This window comes from Gymnoscopelus microlampas (genome assembly GCF_963454915.1).
Source record: "Gymnoscopelus microlampas genome assembly, chromosome: 4".
NCBI lineage: Eukaryota > Metazoa > Chordata > Actinopteri > Myctophiformes > Myctophidae > Gymnoscopelus > Gymnoscopelus microlampas.
In genome coordinates, this window is record NC_139941.1 from 21,141,272 (window position 1) to 21,156,025 (window position 14,754).

At 42.6% G+C, this 14,754-nt stretch overlaps 1 protein-coding gene across 1 annotated transcript in view; it reads right to left on the minus strand.

Annotated features, from left to right (window-relative positions):
- LOC311044362 (rho guanine nucleotide exchange factor 28-like) overlaps positions 1-14,754 on the minus strand; it is a 64,762-nt gene that overhangs the window by 21,282 nt on the left and 28,726 nt on the right. Inside the window, exons 11-20 of the mRNA XM_084055865.1 lie at positions 10,358-10,482; positions 9,476-9,867; positions 8,394-8,568; positions 7,269-7,380; positions 6,494-6,571; positions 5,497-5,539; positions 3,742-3,834; positions 2,015-2,138; positions 1,043-1,178; positions 2-57 (exon numbers count right to left, since the gene is read on the minus strand). Of these exons, the coding sequence (XP_083911991.1) occupies positions 2-57; positions 1,043-1,178; positions 2,015-2,138; positions 3,742-3,834; positions 5,497-5,539; positions 6,494-6,571; positions 7,269-7,380; positions 8,394-8,568; positions 9,476-9,867; positions 10,358-10,482 (1,334 nt within the window). The remainder of the gene's footprint in view (position 1; positions 58-1,042; positions 1,179-2,014; positions 2,139-3,741; positions 3,835-5,496; positions 5,540-6,493; positions 6,572-7,268; positions 7,381-8,393; positions 8,569-9,475; positions 9,868-10,357; positions 10,483-14,754) is intronic.

A 14,754-nucleotide genomic window follows, 5' to 3' on the forward strand; every position in this document is an offset into this window, starting at 1 on the left:
CCTTTGCACAGGCAGCAGCCAACTCCCGACAGCCCTTATGGACACTCTGAGAACAGTCTGAGGAGGAAGGAAGAGAAGATCCTATTTAGCCTCTAATCATCAACAACATAACCGCAATGCCGATATTTGGTAAACCCAGACTTTTTAACCACGTCAACCATATAGCGCCTTATTCTGGGGGCGAACATTGGGCGAGAATAGCAGATGTACAAGGCAAGCTGAACGCAACGCAATGCGATGCGAGTTGTGAACTTGTACATTCGCTATTTTTGAAGAAGAGATTTGGTGATTGGTGCCCACTAGACTTGTAGGATACCAGCCTGATCTCCAAGAATTTAGTATACATTGCACGGATCCAGTGCACGTCATTCCGTGCATAGTCGCCTAGAAACCCCGAAAATCCGTGCATGTGTACAGCGAGTCCCACGGTGGGCGTAACCAGTTGCAACCCGGAAAAAACGGAAGCAGAGCAGTCCCCACAACAAAATGTACGATTCTGTGCCTATCGGTATATAACTCAAACGGCGCTGATTAGACTCAAGGGAACGTCGCAATGTTCGGGACGGCAACTCGCTCGCTCGCTTTAGCTCGCTCGGTGGTCCCTTACGTGGCGACAGTTCCCTTGAGACTGCGCGCCTCCGAAATGGTTTAGTCACAATGGGGGAGATGCGAGGCGGCTATGCACGGATTTTCGGGTTTTCCAGTTATCTATGCACGGAATGACCACTTTTTTGCAATGTATACTAAATTCTTGGAGATCGGTTTGAGGATATGCTAGTGCAATGAGTTCGCCCTCGCCTACGGGATTCCCACCCTCCAACACAGCCTGTTGTGTTTGTTACAAGCTACTTTACAGAAAAACAAGCCCAAAGTCGCGTATAATAAGCGCACATGGCAACACTGGTCATAACTGAATGTGCTGAAATGTATCCTGAGAGTTCATTTATGGGACCATGTGCAAACTTTCAGAGTTAATTTAACACTCAGAATTTTGACTGTGTAGTGTACTGGCGTGTAATGATGGTAATGACTTCAAACTCACTGGAGCACTGCAGCAATTCTTTGACAGGAACAGGCTTGTCACAGACAACACAGAGAGAGGGCCCAGACGGAGATACAGGAACAAACTGGTGTCCGTTAGTAGTTCCTGGCTTTTCTTTCACCTCTTTCCCCTTCACCTGGGAAGCAAAATTGTACAGTAGACGTTAAATCTCGCTGGTCAACCGAACAATACATCTTATTATATTTAACACCATGACACTGTGAAACTGTAACCAAAGTACAAATGAGGCAATTACATGAGTGTGAAAAGCAGGCAGAGACAGGCATATAGCAGTCATGTCCATGCTAGCATGTCTGTTGAAGTGGAGCTAGAGGACGCATACAGAGAACTCTGAGTGGACTTATGTCTGTTTACTTTTTAAAGTCCACAGGGATGACTGCTGCTGTTGTTTTTTTAGGGGGATGCTATGGGGGTATTCCTTTTTTGTGTGTGCGCCTGGGGTGGGGGTATTGTTTATTTTCTTATCAAACTTTACAAGGAAGCTAAGAGTGCACGTGTAAGTGTGTGCATGCGAGCGCATACGCGTGCGAGTGCCCGTTCAACCACATGTTTATAACACGGGAAGTATACTATGGAATGTGTTTTGGTTCCTCGCGCTGCGTTGGGGGTCCGCTGGATTATGTAAGAGGATATTTTCACTGTGCCCCGTTGCTAAGATCTGAGACATGGGGGATTTTTTTCTTCTCCGCACTCCCCAAATAAAAGGCACCATGCTCAGACAATGGCTGCCCCGCACAGGAATTCTGACCAAGCCTGTCTGAGAGAGAGAGGACATTGGCAAACCTTTTTTACAATGCCAGTTTGGGAAGCATTTCAATTCCAACTTTTATAAGCTGAGCTCCACTCTCAGAGCATTTTTAAATTACGCTTAACTGATGCACGATCGCCTGCCTATAATGGCAGGAATCATATTTTCCACCAGAGGAAATGATTCTTTTGGCAGCGCCTCACCTTGGTTTTGTTGCGTGTACTTGACATCCTGCTCTTGAGGAAGCTGAAGGTGCGACTCACTTTGTACTTCTCAGACTCTGCCTTGGTGGGAATTATGTATTTATCCCACTCCTCATCCTCGATCCTGTTTCGATTGGGAACATTACAGTCAACAGCCAGCACATCTCGGGCACTTCATCCCTACGGTATGCAGCTTTCCCTGCCAAATATGAAAACACTTCATAACGATAATCACCTTACTATTATCATAAACATGCTGAGAAAAGTTAAAACAATTGGGGGATGTTGGTGTTGTGCTGCGACAGAAGAATGTCCAGACTCCCAGTCTTCCAGAACCCCTGGTCTCCACCTCCATTACTCTTAGGAACATGCTTGGCATGCTTGGAAGTTCTCAACTGACAGTCACTAAGGGGTTTTGTTCTGTTATTTATAGGACAACCTTGGCAAAGATGCAATTAATAATATGTCAGCTATTCACAGCAGTTACAGTATGTTAGGTACACTAGTAGACATTCCAGGTGAAAGGCCAAGACCATAATAAAGAGTTAACCACTTAACCACCTGAACCCAGGAGTTCCCAATTATGGGCATAATAAGGGAACATTCGGTTAGATTAGCAGATTTACAAACTCACACAATCTGTCTCAACACAACTAAGAGATATAGTGGAAGGGGGAAAAAAGGACACGGCCAAGTATAGACCCCTTGGGTAGTTTATAGAATTTAAGTGGTTAAGCCCTATACAGACTTCACCGTACATCAAATAGCGGAAATAGCCGTACTACAAGCTCAACGCGTTGTGAGCTTGTAGATCATCTATTTTCACTATTTTAGAGCTTGTAGATCATCTATTTTAACTATTTTAGGGGGGGTGGGGGGTATGAATCTTTTTTGAAACATTTTGAAGATTTTGGATTTTCCCAAAATAGAGACACCAGGGTTCAAGTGGTTTTTACTGTATGTGAGGAGAACAAGAGAGAAATGCAGTGCCAACATGCAGCAGAGTCAACCTCAGGGTAGCCTGTTAAGTGTCCACTCACTGAAACTTAACAGACCAAAGAAAGCTGTTTGGTAGAGGTTTGGCTTGTGTAGTTACCTTGCCATTATGTAACTACAAATATCGGCGAGCTGTTGTCAATAGTTGCTTCGTTGATTCGAAATTTATATTGCAAAATTGTCATTGACTTACTGTAGAAGGTGAAATCACTATTTTAGCACATAAACAAAGAAAGCAGATTCTGCCAATAAGTAATATTACAATACCCAACACAGTGGTTTTTCTTTTGTTTTTATAAAAGGTAAACTTCATGTTTGAATTAGGGAGAAGATCCGGGCTGGATCTGCAGATCCCGGTCTTCAAATAGTAAAATCAGGTACAGGTAGCTGACATTCTTACATAAAAAATAAATACTATGTCGGGTTTCATAACATTACCTATTTTTAGACCTGTTTCACCATTTAAGTCAATGAGGAGACTATTTCTAATCAACGGAGCAACTATTGAACATATCTTACCAATATCTGAAGTTGCCACACCATGGCAAGGTCACTACACAACCCAATCCTCTACCAAAAGTGTAATTTTTCTTTAAGAAACCGTACAAGTTTGAGTGGATGTGTGATTTCTACCACGAGGAAGGGGGGGGGGTTAGAATGGGTTATGTACATGTCAGCTCGGTCTATATACACATGCATGGCATTGAGGCCAGATCTGGTGAACAACATACTCTTTGAGGAACTCAGTGAGGGTGAGGTGTTGGAGTGACGCGCTGCCGCTCTCCTCCTCTGCTGACTGGGCCCTCTTACGGAAACCCAGGGCCCTGATTGGACACGACACATGTTGTTGGCTAAAAAGTCACCACACCAGAAGATTGTCCCTCGTCTACCCAGTCAAATTAATAGGCGACATAGTATGTGTTTGTGTGGCTACGCTGTAAAATGATGTCAAAATACTGTAAATATTGTGTTCATTTAGCTCTGAAGACTGTACAAATGTAATAAAAAGGACCCGAAAGGGTCCACTTGGTTACATTTGTATACTCTCAGGGTTTGGCACTGGATGAATTAACACTGAGGATTTTACTGTGTACAAATCTTTTGTGAGGCACAAAACAGCAATTTCCTAATGATGGAACTGCAAGGGAAATAGTGTTTTGTACATGAAGCTGACAGCAGATCATGTTTGTTCTAAATACTGTTTATATTATATTAGCAAATGTTATTCTTGTCAAGTTATTTCGTTTTTTTTCATTATTTCATTTGTTCTAACGGAGGCCTGTTGATATCGTGAGGGGAAGTATGATACTGTAGCTATAATCAAGTCTATGGGCTACTGATCTCGATATGGGCTATTAAAATTAACATGATTTAATATGAGAATGCCTGATCTTATCATGTAATGATGTAATAAGCTCTAATATGATATTTCCTCTGTTAGCAATGCATGTTTTACAGCAAATGAGCCATTATGAAATATTAGAGCATGATGAATTGATGATGATGATGATGACGACAGTTAAATGAGGTAAAACCCATGAGTTGAATATTAATTGTCAGCATGTAGGGAAATTAAACCAGGTGGGGTTATGAAATAACTGCTGAGAGAAGACAATTGGTCTACACATTGGTCTACACGCCTTATTTCTCTGAAACACGGCTAACGCTGACAGGGTGCAAACGGAACCAAATGGACCCGCACCCTCTCAGAGTTAAATTAACACTGACCATTTGTCTGTGTACCACACACGTACTGTAAATCGACTATGACCGATAGAGTCTGAAAGTGAGCTAGCCTTCTCTGAGGCCTGCAGTCCAGGAAACCCCTGAATCTGTGTTTGCTCTGGGTTATTTTGAGGTTGCAATCAGAGCATATTCTGGCCTCCAGGCCTTGGAACAGGAAGTATGTCACATCCTGCTTCAGCCAAGACCCCAACCACAGGTTCAAGACTGGAGACTCAAGGCACAGAAATGCACACAAAAACACATGTGCGCACATCCGAGCCAAGCCCGAACCGCTGGCCCGCGCTAGGTGCCTGAACAGAGAGAACGCCTGTTCCCGAGTAACTGCAGCCCGGTGTGGAGTGAATCTTTACAGAGCTTGTGAACTGACAAGTCCCTACTTCAAGGGATCAAAACAAAATCAAATCAATTTTAATGAAAGAATTGATTCGGGGAGTGGGATTGAAACTTTCCCCCCCTCAAATCTTTCAAAAATAGCAGATCTGCATGCGATGCATTCTGAGCTTGTAGATCTGCTATTTTTGCATGACAACGTTGTACAACAAAGTATACAATAATCAGACAAATCAATTTAGTCAAAAACAATTGCTAATGAACTTTGCCAACTTGATATATAAATCTTTAATCAAAAATATTTCAAAAAACACGCTTCCAAGATTTTTGGAGTAAAAAAGCTTTTGATAGAATAGTCGCCAAGAACATAATCGATAGTTAAACTTGTGTACAGATATGACTGGTCTTACCTCTTCTCTCTGGGGGTCTCGGTCAGGCTGAACGCTCTCTGCTCTGCAATGCGGACACAACACAAGGCAGGTGAACCATCACAACTGCTGCTATCAATATTTTATATCGCACAAGATGAAAAGAGCCATGAAAACTAATTATGGGGTTTATCAAAACTGCCATCCCCAATTAAATCAGATTTTTTTCTTCCTGCAAAGAAGCAATAAAAAAAATAGAAAACCTGCAGAGAAGCTAAGTTAAATATTAGAACCCCTGTGGCCCAGCCCCTGGTCCAGTAGAGCCCTGTACAGACAGGAAGCACGCAGGAAAAAGAAAAGACAGATGAAAGTAAAGAAGGGTAATGAAGAAGGCAACAGGCAAACCAAAATACTGATTCCTCCACGACACAAGCCCAACACCGCTATCTGGGAGAAACACAGCAATCCTCCAGAAAGTCACTGTATTTATTCCAATTCCAGAAAGGGCATTTCTCCAAAGCTTCTGGATACACATCCAATACTGTACTCAATTCAGGCCTCTTCTTGCAAGACATTACATCTAGGGTTGTATAAGTAATTGAACTGATTGATTTAATCGCTTATAAAAAGCTTTGATTGGTTGAAATATAATTTGCTTTTTATGCAGCCCTATGTCCTAATTACATCACTTAATATTACATTTTCAACATAAAAAATGCTTAAATATATTTAGCATGGAGCTTCAGAGAAACACTCTTTTGGAGTCTGCAGTACATTCAGACTATATGCCATGGACTCAAACATTAACTTGCACATTAACTTCCACTCAAAAACGAATGCCTATACTCCATCGTACAACGGCGGGACACTGTCGTACGACAAAATATAAATCGGGCTCAAGCATTCAGAGTAACCATCACCGATTAGCGCCCACAGATCATTAATAACAACAGCCACATGACACACTGTGATCTGGGAGACAATTCGCTGACAAACCAAGTGCTCCTTGGTTGCCGTTTCGACGCTGTACTTTACTTACTAACTTGGTTGAGGCGAGAGAGAGATTTAGACAGAGACAGAGCTTGGAGAAGAGAACGGCCGCTGCTGAACGCGCCATCTACACACAGGGCAAATGATGACCTCACTGAGGGCAGGTTATGGCGTACAATGTGTGTGTGTGCGTACATACATATACACCCAGAGACACAGTGGTGGAAAAAGTACTCAAATGTTTTGCTTAAGTAAAAGTATCAATACTGCAAGGTAGAAATGCTCTGTTACGTAGTAAGGTCCGGGTAAGTACAAAAGTATTGGCATCAATATAAAATCATTTTGAAATATTCTGAAAATAGCAGATCTACAAGCTCACAACACGTCGCACCGCGACATGTTGTGAGCTTATAGATCGGCTAATTTCAAATAGCCAAAGTTTAAATAGGGCTGAAGTGGTTAACCTATGTTTTGTAATAATAATCGAAATCTACAAATTAACTAGTAATGTTTTTAAATAATTGTAGTGGAGTAAAAAGTACAACATTTGCCTCTGAGATGTAGTGGTGTAGAAGTTGAAGTACTGAAAATTGGAAATACTCCAGTAAAGTAAAAAAATACCTCAAAATTGTACTTAAGTACAGTACTTGAGTACATGTACTAAGTTACTTCCCACCACTGCACACACGCAAGCGCGCGCACACACACACACGTTATTGAACTTAAGCCGTGAATGATTTATGACACCTGTCTGGTCTTTCTTCCTTGAGACATGTGGCACACACATCTCTGGGGAAGGAGAGCTCAGGGGTCACAGGGCTCACCTTCTGAGAGGTCAGAGATGGCAGGGTCTCGGTTTAACAAGGGCCGTGACGGTTTGGCCTTGGGGGACGAATAGGAGTAGGAACGATGACGAACCTCTGCTTCCTCCGTCTTCTGCAGAGGAACGGGTGACAGATTAGATCAGGACACAGAAAAATCCTCAGTGTTAATTCAACTCTGAGAGTGTGAAAAGGAGCCAAAGGGACCCTCATGGGCCTGAGGAATTCATTGTGATTTGGGTCAATCTTTAAACTCTCAAGAGTTGAATTAACACTGATGAAGTTACTGTGGGTGTGCCGATACATCCAAAGTGGCAAACAACAGAGGTTGTAAAAAATATTATTGAAACGCAAATTCAAGAACACTACAAGCACTTTTCTGCACTATAGGACTAAGGTATGTTTTGTGAATGAATGTCACAATGACAAAAAAAGTATTACCTTCATAATCAAACAAATTCAAGCATTCTCCATTATGTTTATTCAAATTAAAGCACATTCCTAACCTTAAAACTAACAATTTATATTCTGGCATATAATAGCTTCCAGAACCTGTAAAAGCCATTAATGATGAGAGACCAGAAGTGGAAAGTTTACCAGCTCAATGCAATAACATAGTGGCTTGTAGGATTGGTGAAATACACTGGTATTAATGGGCTGGCAGATCCAATGTCAACGTGAAGTCCATTAAATGGACCTGAACAGGCTGTGGAATCACTCTCCAAGACAAATACTCTGCAAACTGCTTGACTGTGAGACCGGCTGTTGGTGCTAGAAATGGAGCGGCACTATCATGGTGTGCCCTTGAGCAAGGCACTTAGCACCACACCGCCCCTAACAGTGGACTGCTCTGCAGATGAACAATGATGATATATTTGCTTGTGGAGGTTGGAAACCATTCAGACAGAGACCTCCTCCTCCTTTAATACTGCCGTCTAACAACGTGACAAATGTGGCACTCTCCCGCCGAGACGGCGGCAGGCTGTTGTTCTAATTTATTACGTTGTATAGCATTCCACCGTGGCTGAATCTTGAGGTAAACATGCTCGGCAGTAAAACAAAAAGCTGTGCCGATAAAACGGTGTAAACTGTGCAAATACATGTATACAGTGTTATGCAGAAAGGTACCTTGGTAGAGCTGTGTGTGCTGTCGGAGAGCGTGCGGTTGAAGTCCGGTGACGTGTCAAACGAGTCTCTCTCCTCTCCTGAGCTGGAGAGGAGGACAGACTGCTGCTTCGGAGATGAAGAGGGGTACGAATGAGCCAGTATGTCCTCTTCTCCGCTGTCACACTCCAGACTGGGACTATACACACACACACACATACACACACACACAGACACACAAGTCCTTATACTATTTGGTACATGATTAATCCTGGTTTATACTTCATTGTAGGAAGCTGTGACGTCAATAACAAAGTTCACAGCAGTGCTCCAAAGGCGCTGATGAAACTCAAAGGAATTTGCGGACAAACTTCAAAACATGTTGTCTATTGAATTCGGAAAATTTGTCAGTTGTTGTCCGGCTTCCTGTGACTTGCAGCCCATTCTCTGCGATCACAACCAACTACACTGAATGTCAAAACAATGTTTTGTCCAAGGGAAAATATTTGGTCTACTTAATGTTGCTTAGCTACAGACATTTATTCATCATTTTCTAGGGCCAAATGATAAATCACACAGTTTTGAGCTAATGGTTTTAATGTGCACGTTCCTTTGACCCATCAACAAAATAAGGCTGAGATGTTCCCTATTTACTCTTTTGATGCGCTTTACCGAATGGTCCTAAAATACTGAACTTAACGGTAAGGATGAGGCACATAACCACTTTCAACCTGGCGTCCCTATTTTGGGCATGTCATTATAGGCAAAAACCTTCAAACATTTTCAGAAATAGTGCAAATAGCATAGCACATCTACAAGCTCACAATGTGCTGCGTTGTGAGCTTGTAGATCATCTATTTTTGCCACGAGACACCAATTAATATTATTATATATTTTTTAAACAATTGTAAAATATTTTGTTCCAGGGACCCCCAGAAGCAAAGATTTGAGTTACAAATGTTCGCTTAAAAATATATACACATTCAAAGATTTGCACACACTTTTTTTCAAAAATAGCAAATCTATAAGCTCATAGCTTGTATATCTGCTATTTTTGAATAGCCAAAGTAATCCAAAATGACAGAGATGCGTTCTCGGCGTCCTACCTGAGACTTTGGGCGACCTCTTGCAGACCGGTTCCTCTGTGACTGAAGCCAGGCGAGGAGGACGCGCACGTCTGGGTCCTCTGTGCTCCCTCGAAAAGCCGGAAAGCGGAGGCCAGCGGGGAGGAAGGAAAGGACGAGGAGGAAGCCAGGGGAGAGGAGGAGGAGGAGGGGGAGAAATGAGGGGACGTTTCGTCTGGAGGACCAGCAGCAGCGGAGCCTCGGACCACCCTCTCCCCATTTTGGCACGGGGACGCGTGTCGGTTTTGAAGGCATCTGGCTACGTCGGGGGGAGTCCCTGCGACCGAGTCCCAGCATGGGCTACCCAGGTGGGGCGTGAGGCCTGCCTCCTCCTCCTCTCCTGCGGTGTGGTACCTTGTATCCACATTGTCGACCTGCAGGGGCAAAGCCAACACTCAGGTACAGTAGAGAGAGACACGACTCGCTACACTGAATTCCTCTACCGCCTGATTCCTCTTTGAATTAAACTATTTGAACCACTTTCAACCCCGGAGTCCCTATTTTTGGGAAAGTCCGAAAATAGCCCATCTACAATCAGCTGTTTGCACTATTCATCGTACGTGGTTAACAGATCCCAATCACCTGTTTTGCTAAAATCAATGTAATATATTCTATCAACAGCACAATACTGTTGTAATATTAATATTAAATTGTAATATATTACTGAATGATATATGTTTCTCATGACGTGATGATGACAAGTTGATATGAGTCACCCTCTTAAGCAACGCAAGACTGTTTTCACCTGGTCAGCATGGCGTTGGGTTTAGCGTTCAACTCACCTGGTCTACTAGCATGGTGTTCTGTTTGGCGTTCAACTCACCTGGTCTACCAGCATGGTGTTCTGTTTGGCGTTCAACTCACCTGGTCTACTAGCATGGTGTTGGTGTACACATGGTCCTTGCCGTGGATCATGGCTGACAGTCTGGCGGCCGCAGCCAGAGTTGTGGACGGCGGGACCTGGCTCTGCCTTATGGACTGGCTTTTCTCTTCAGAGAGGGAGAGATAGAGAGGGAGAGGGGGGGGGGGGGGGGGGGGGGTTCAATATTACATTTAGTTTCCACAGCAACGTCAGAAACACAGGAAGTGACAGACATCCTGGGCAGTAGCATGTCATTGTTCGGGGAGCAGCACTCTGATACCCTGTGTTACGTCTCTGTGCATCATGTGTGCGTTTGTGTGGATCTTTTGTGTGGTCAGGACCCATCTTGGGGCTGCGGACACATTTTTATGGGACGCGGGTAAATAAATACCCCTTTATTTTTTGTTTCCTACATTTTGCTTTTAATTATTATTATTTCAAAAGATTTTAAAAAATAATCCAAATAAATCAGTTTTTCATACATTACAAAAATATTCAAACGTTTTTCAAAAGAATTCCTTAAAAAAACAAGCTTGAGCTAAAAAGTTTGGGAACCACTTATGTAGAGTAAATGTGCATGTGTGCGTGTGTGTACTTATATTACTATACTACTTACTATAAGTATAGTAGAATTTGAGAATTGTGAGGACCATAAAATGATATGTATTTGTATTTATTTTGCCATTTTTATTAGGATGAAACCCCGGACTGGATCCGTGGATCCGTATCTTTAAATAGTAAAACCAACAGGAAGTTAACATTTTTATTAAAAAACAAACTGTTTGGTGATGTTCTATATTGTCTGAATCAGCTCGTTTATGTGCTTAAAGAGTGACTTTGAGAGCTGTTTCAGCGTACAATGTACGTCAATGAGGAGCATATTTTGAAATATCATTTTTTAATCAATGGAGCAATAATGTTTTATTTCTTGTCCACCTTTGGAGTGACATCATGGCAAGGTAAATACACAACCCAAACCTCTACCAAAGTGTTCTTGCCCTTTAAGGTAAAAAATGTCACACAAAACAAATTGAAATGGCATTCATAAATCACCACAAAATGTTGATGTCCTCACAAGTACAGTAATACAAACGCGCGAGTGTGCGCACACACACGTGTGTCAGTGTTGGTGTGCGTGCACTCCGTCAACATGAGTTTGCAGGCATATACCCCTGTTTTCTTCCCCCGCCCCGTCCTCTTAATATGGTAACTGAGTGGAAATCCCTCCTCCCGGTGAGCACACAGCAGCATTCAGAGAACACACGTCTGACACAGTAGGGTCAGTGTGACTGGTCCCCTAGCATGGCTGTTTAACTGAGGCTCTCAAAACACACGGCTCCCTCTGAACACGGAACAGTCTACAAAACACTGCTTTCTCCTCAGCTGTGTTTCTTAGAAAGCGTTTCAGGCGGAGCACGATTAAAATAACACACACACACGCGCACAAACAAAGAGGCTCAAAGAAGACCTTATGCACCACAGCTCTAAACCACAATGAGCCTTTGAAAAGAGACTCCCCCCCCCCTTTTTTTTTGTGGTGTAGTCAAGTGGCTGTCTGGCTGTCAAGACTGTCATGATTATAACCTTACCTCTGTTTATTACCAGTGAGGTGCCATTGTGCAAGGCACATGGCCTTGCAACTGCCGGAGCTAGAAGTGCTGGATTTACTGTATACTTAATCGTGCACTGAAAATAGCAGATCTATAAGCTTGTAGATTTTCAGTGTGCGACACCAGTCACGGCCAACGGAAGAAGACTGTGTATACATTAGGAAGCTCCCTAGAGTGAATGTGTTACCATAATATGAATGCATCGTAGGGCGTTGCAGAAAAGGGGCTTTGGTGCTGCTCAAACAAACCTGGCTTTGATATGAAAATGTTTAAAATACACTCCGTATGCCATGATGCAGCTTAAAGGGATAGTTCACCCCCAAAATGTTTTTTTTTTCCTATCAATTAGTCACCTAATGGAGACTTGAATTCATGGATATTTTTTGTTTTTTGTCACATTCCTAAGCCAATAATTTGATGACCGGATGAGTGGTTTCGCTGCCTACCGGTCCTCTGGTCATCAAATTATTGGCTTAGGAATGCGACAAAAACATCTGTCATTTTTTGCGTTGGCGAATAAAAAAATAGCAGATCTAAAAGCTCACAGCGCGTCGCTTTGTACCGCGCTGCGAGCTTGTACATCTGATATTTGTTTTTAATCTTGAAAGTGTGAGAACTACTGATTCAGAAGGCATTTGTAGAATCGGGTCCTCAGGTCTTAATGGGTTTTAAAGGAGTAGTTCACCCAAAAGAAATACGTATTTTCTACCAATTACACACCACATAAAGCCTTGAATTCATGGAGATTATTTTGTTTTGTCACATTCCAATAATTCGACTTAGGAACCTACCGGAGACTCCGCCGGTCATCAAATGATTGGCTTAGGAATGCAACAAAAAACTAAAAATCTCCATGTATTCAAGGCTTCATGGGGTGTGTAATTGATAGAAAATAAGAATTCTTTGGGGGTGAACTACTCCTTTAAATCACCGCAGTGGCCAGTGAAGGTGAGGCTCAACAGGTTTCCTTGCTAATCATATTATCCACAGTGTGACCCCGGGTTCTAAAGGCGGCCCCGCGCTATAGAAGAGAAGTCCTGGGTCTGTGGTGGAGAATAAATCAGGCAGACAATTGGCCATGCATCCTGTGGGCGGCGTGTCCCATAAATCCGAGAGGCAAACAGGGAGTCGAGCAGACATTGACGAGGACACCAGATGATCCACGCCACCCTCCCACATCAAATGCAACGGAATGAATTTGAGTCCACATCAAACCGCGGCGGGGCGGGACACGTGGACCGCACTCCACATCAATCCTGAATCTCTAAAGCCCAGAATCCTCTCCCTTGAACCACACGATAAATATCTCACAGATGCTTTGCTTTGGTACCATTATCCTACTCTTCTATTGTAGAATCACCGCCGGTCAACATAAATACACCATCATAAATATAAGATCAGTGCCATAATATCTGTGCGGCATGCTCGAAAACAGTGAGTTCCCGCAACCTTTTTTCCTTGGAGCCCCCCCTTCTTACATCTGACACAAGCTGACACACACACACACACACACACACACACACACACACACACACACACACACACACACACACACACACACACACACACACACACACACACTCTTGTGTTTTTCAAACATATGAACCACTTAAGCCTTATATACTTCTCTTACCACAAATAGCAAAAACAGCTGATCTACAAGCGCCTCACGATGCGACTTTTGGAAAATTCAGACTATGTTTTCAATATTTTTGACAATGCAAAAAAAATGCAAGTTATGATTTTTTGTTTTGACATTTAAAATGGTGGACTACCTCCAAACAGACAAGGCCTAGGGGGGGGGGCAGACCCTAGTTTGGGAACCACTGCTCTAAAAGACAACAGTTATTTTCAAGTACAACAACAAGTAACTTATAATCTTACAGTAATTGTAACTAATAAATTAACTTAATTGTAATTAATTAGTTAAGTTAATTAACATTAATTAAATTAACTTAATTGTAACTAATAAATTAATTAAAAAGTAATAGTAAATACAATACAATCAAGTAACAGGCGCTTCATATTACTGACAAGTTAGATCAAGCGAGGACCGGAATGAATAGATTTGTTCAGAGGATGCTCTCTTAGTGCTGCTACCAGCGCACTGCCCTGTCCGCGAGCTTCCCGTCTTCAAACGTATAAGCGTTAATATAAATGGAGCTTGGCGCGCAGCGTTGTTTTTGCATAAGACTCAGCTGTGGGAATTAGAATGTAGCCGCCGCATGTGATATTCAGAACACGTCCCTGATCGAGGGCCAAGCCTATAGAGTGGCACTGCCTGGAGAGTAGCAATAGCAGAGAGTGAGCGAGAGAGAGAGAGAGAGAGAGAGAGCAGTGGTGTAAAGTAACTAAGTACATTTACTCAAGTTCTGTACTTACACTTTTGAGGATTTTTTACTTTACTGGAGTATTTCCCATTTTCAATACTTTTGCTTCTACTCCACTAGATCTCAGAGGCAAATATTGTACTTTTACTCGACTATAATTATTTGACAACTTTAGTTACTAGTTACTTTGCAGATTTTGATTATTATTACAAAACAAACATGCATGAACCACTTCAGCCCTGTTTACATTTGAAAATAGTCGATCTACAAACTCTCAATGCGCCGCGATGCGACGCATAGTGAGCTTGTAGATCGGCTATTTTTATACATGTTGAACTTGTGAAATGGGGAGAGAGAGAGAGAGAGAGAGAGAGAGAGAGAGAGAGAGAGAGAGAGAGAGAGAGAGAGAGAGAGAGAGAGAGACCCAGACAAAGACAGCAGTCAGTGCCAGGTTTCCAG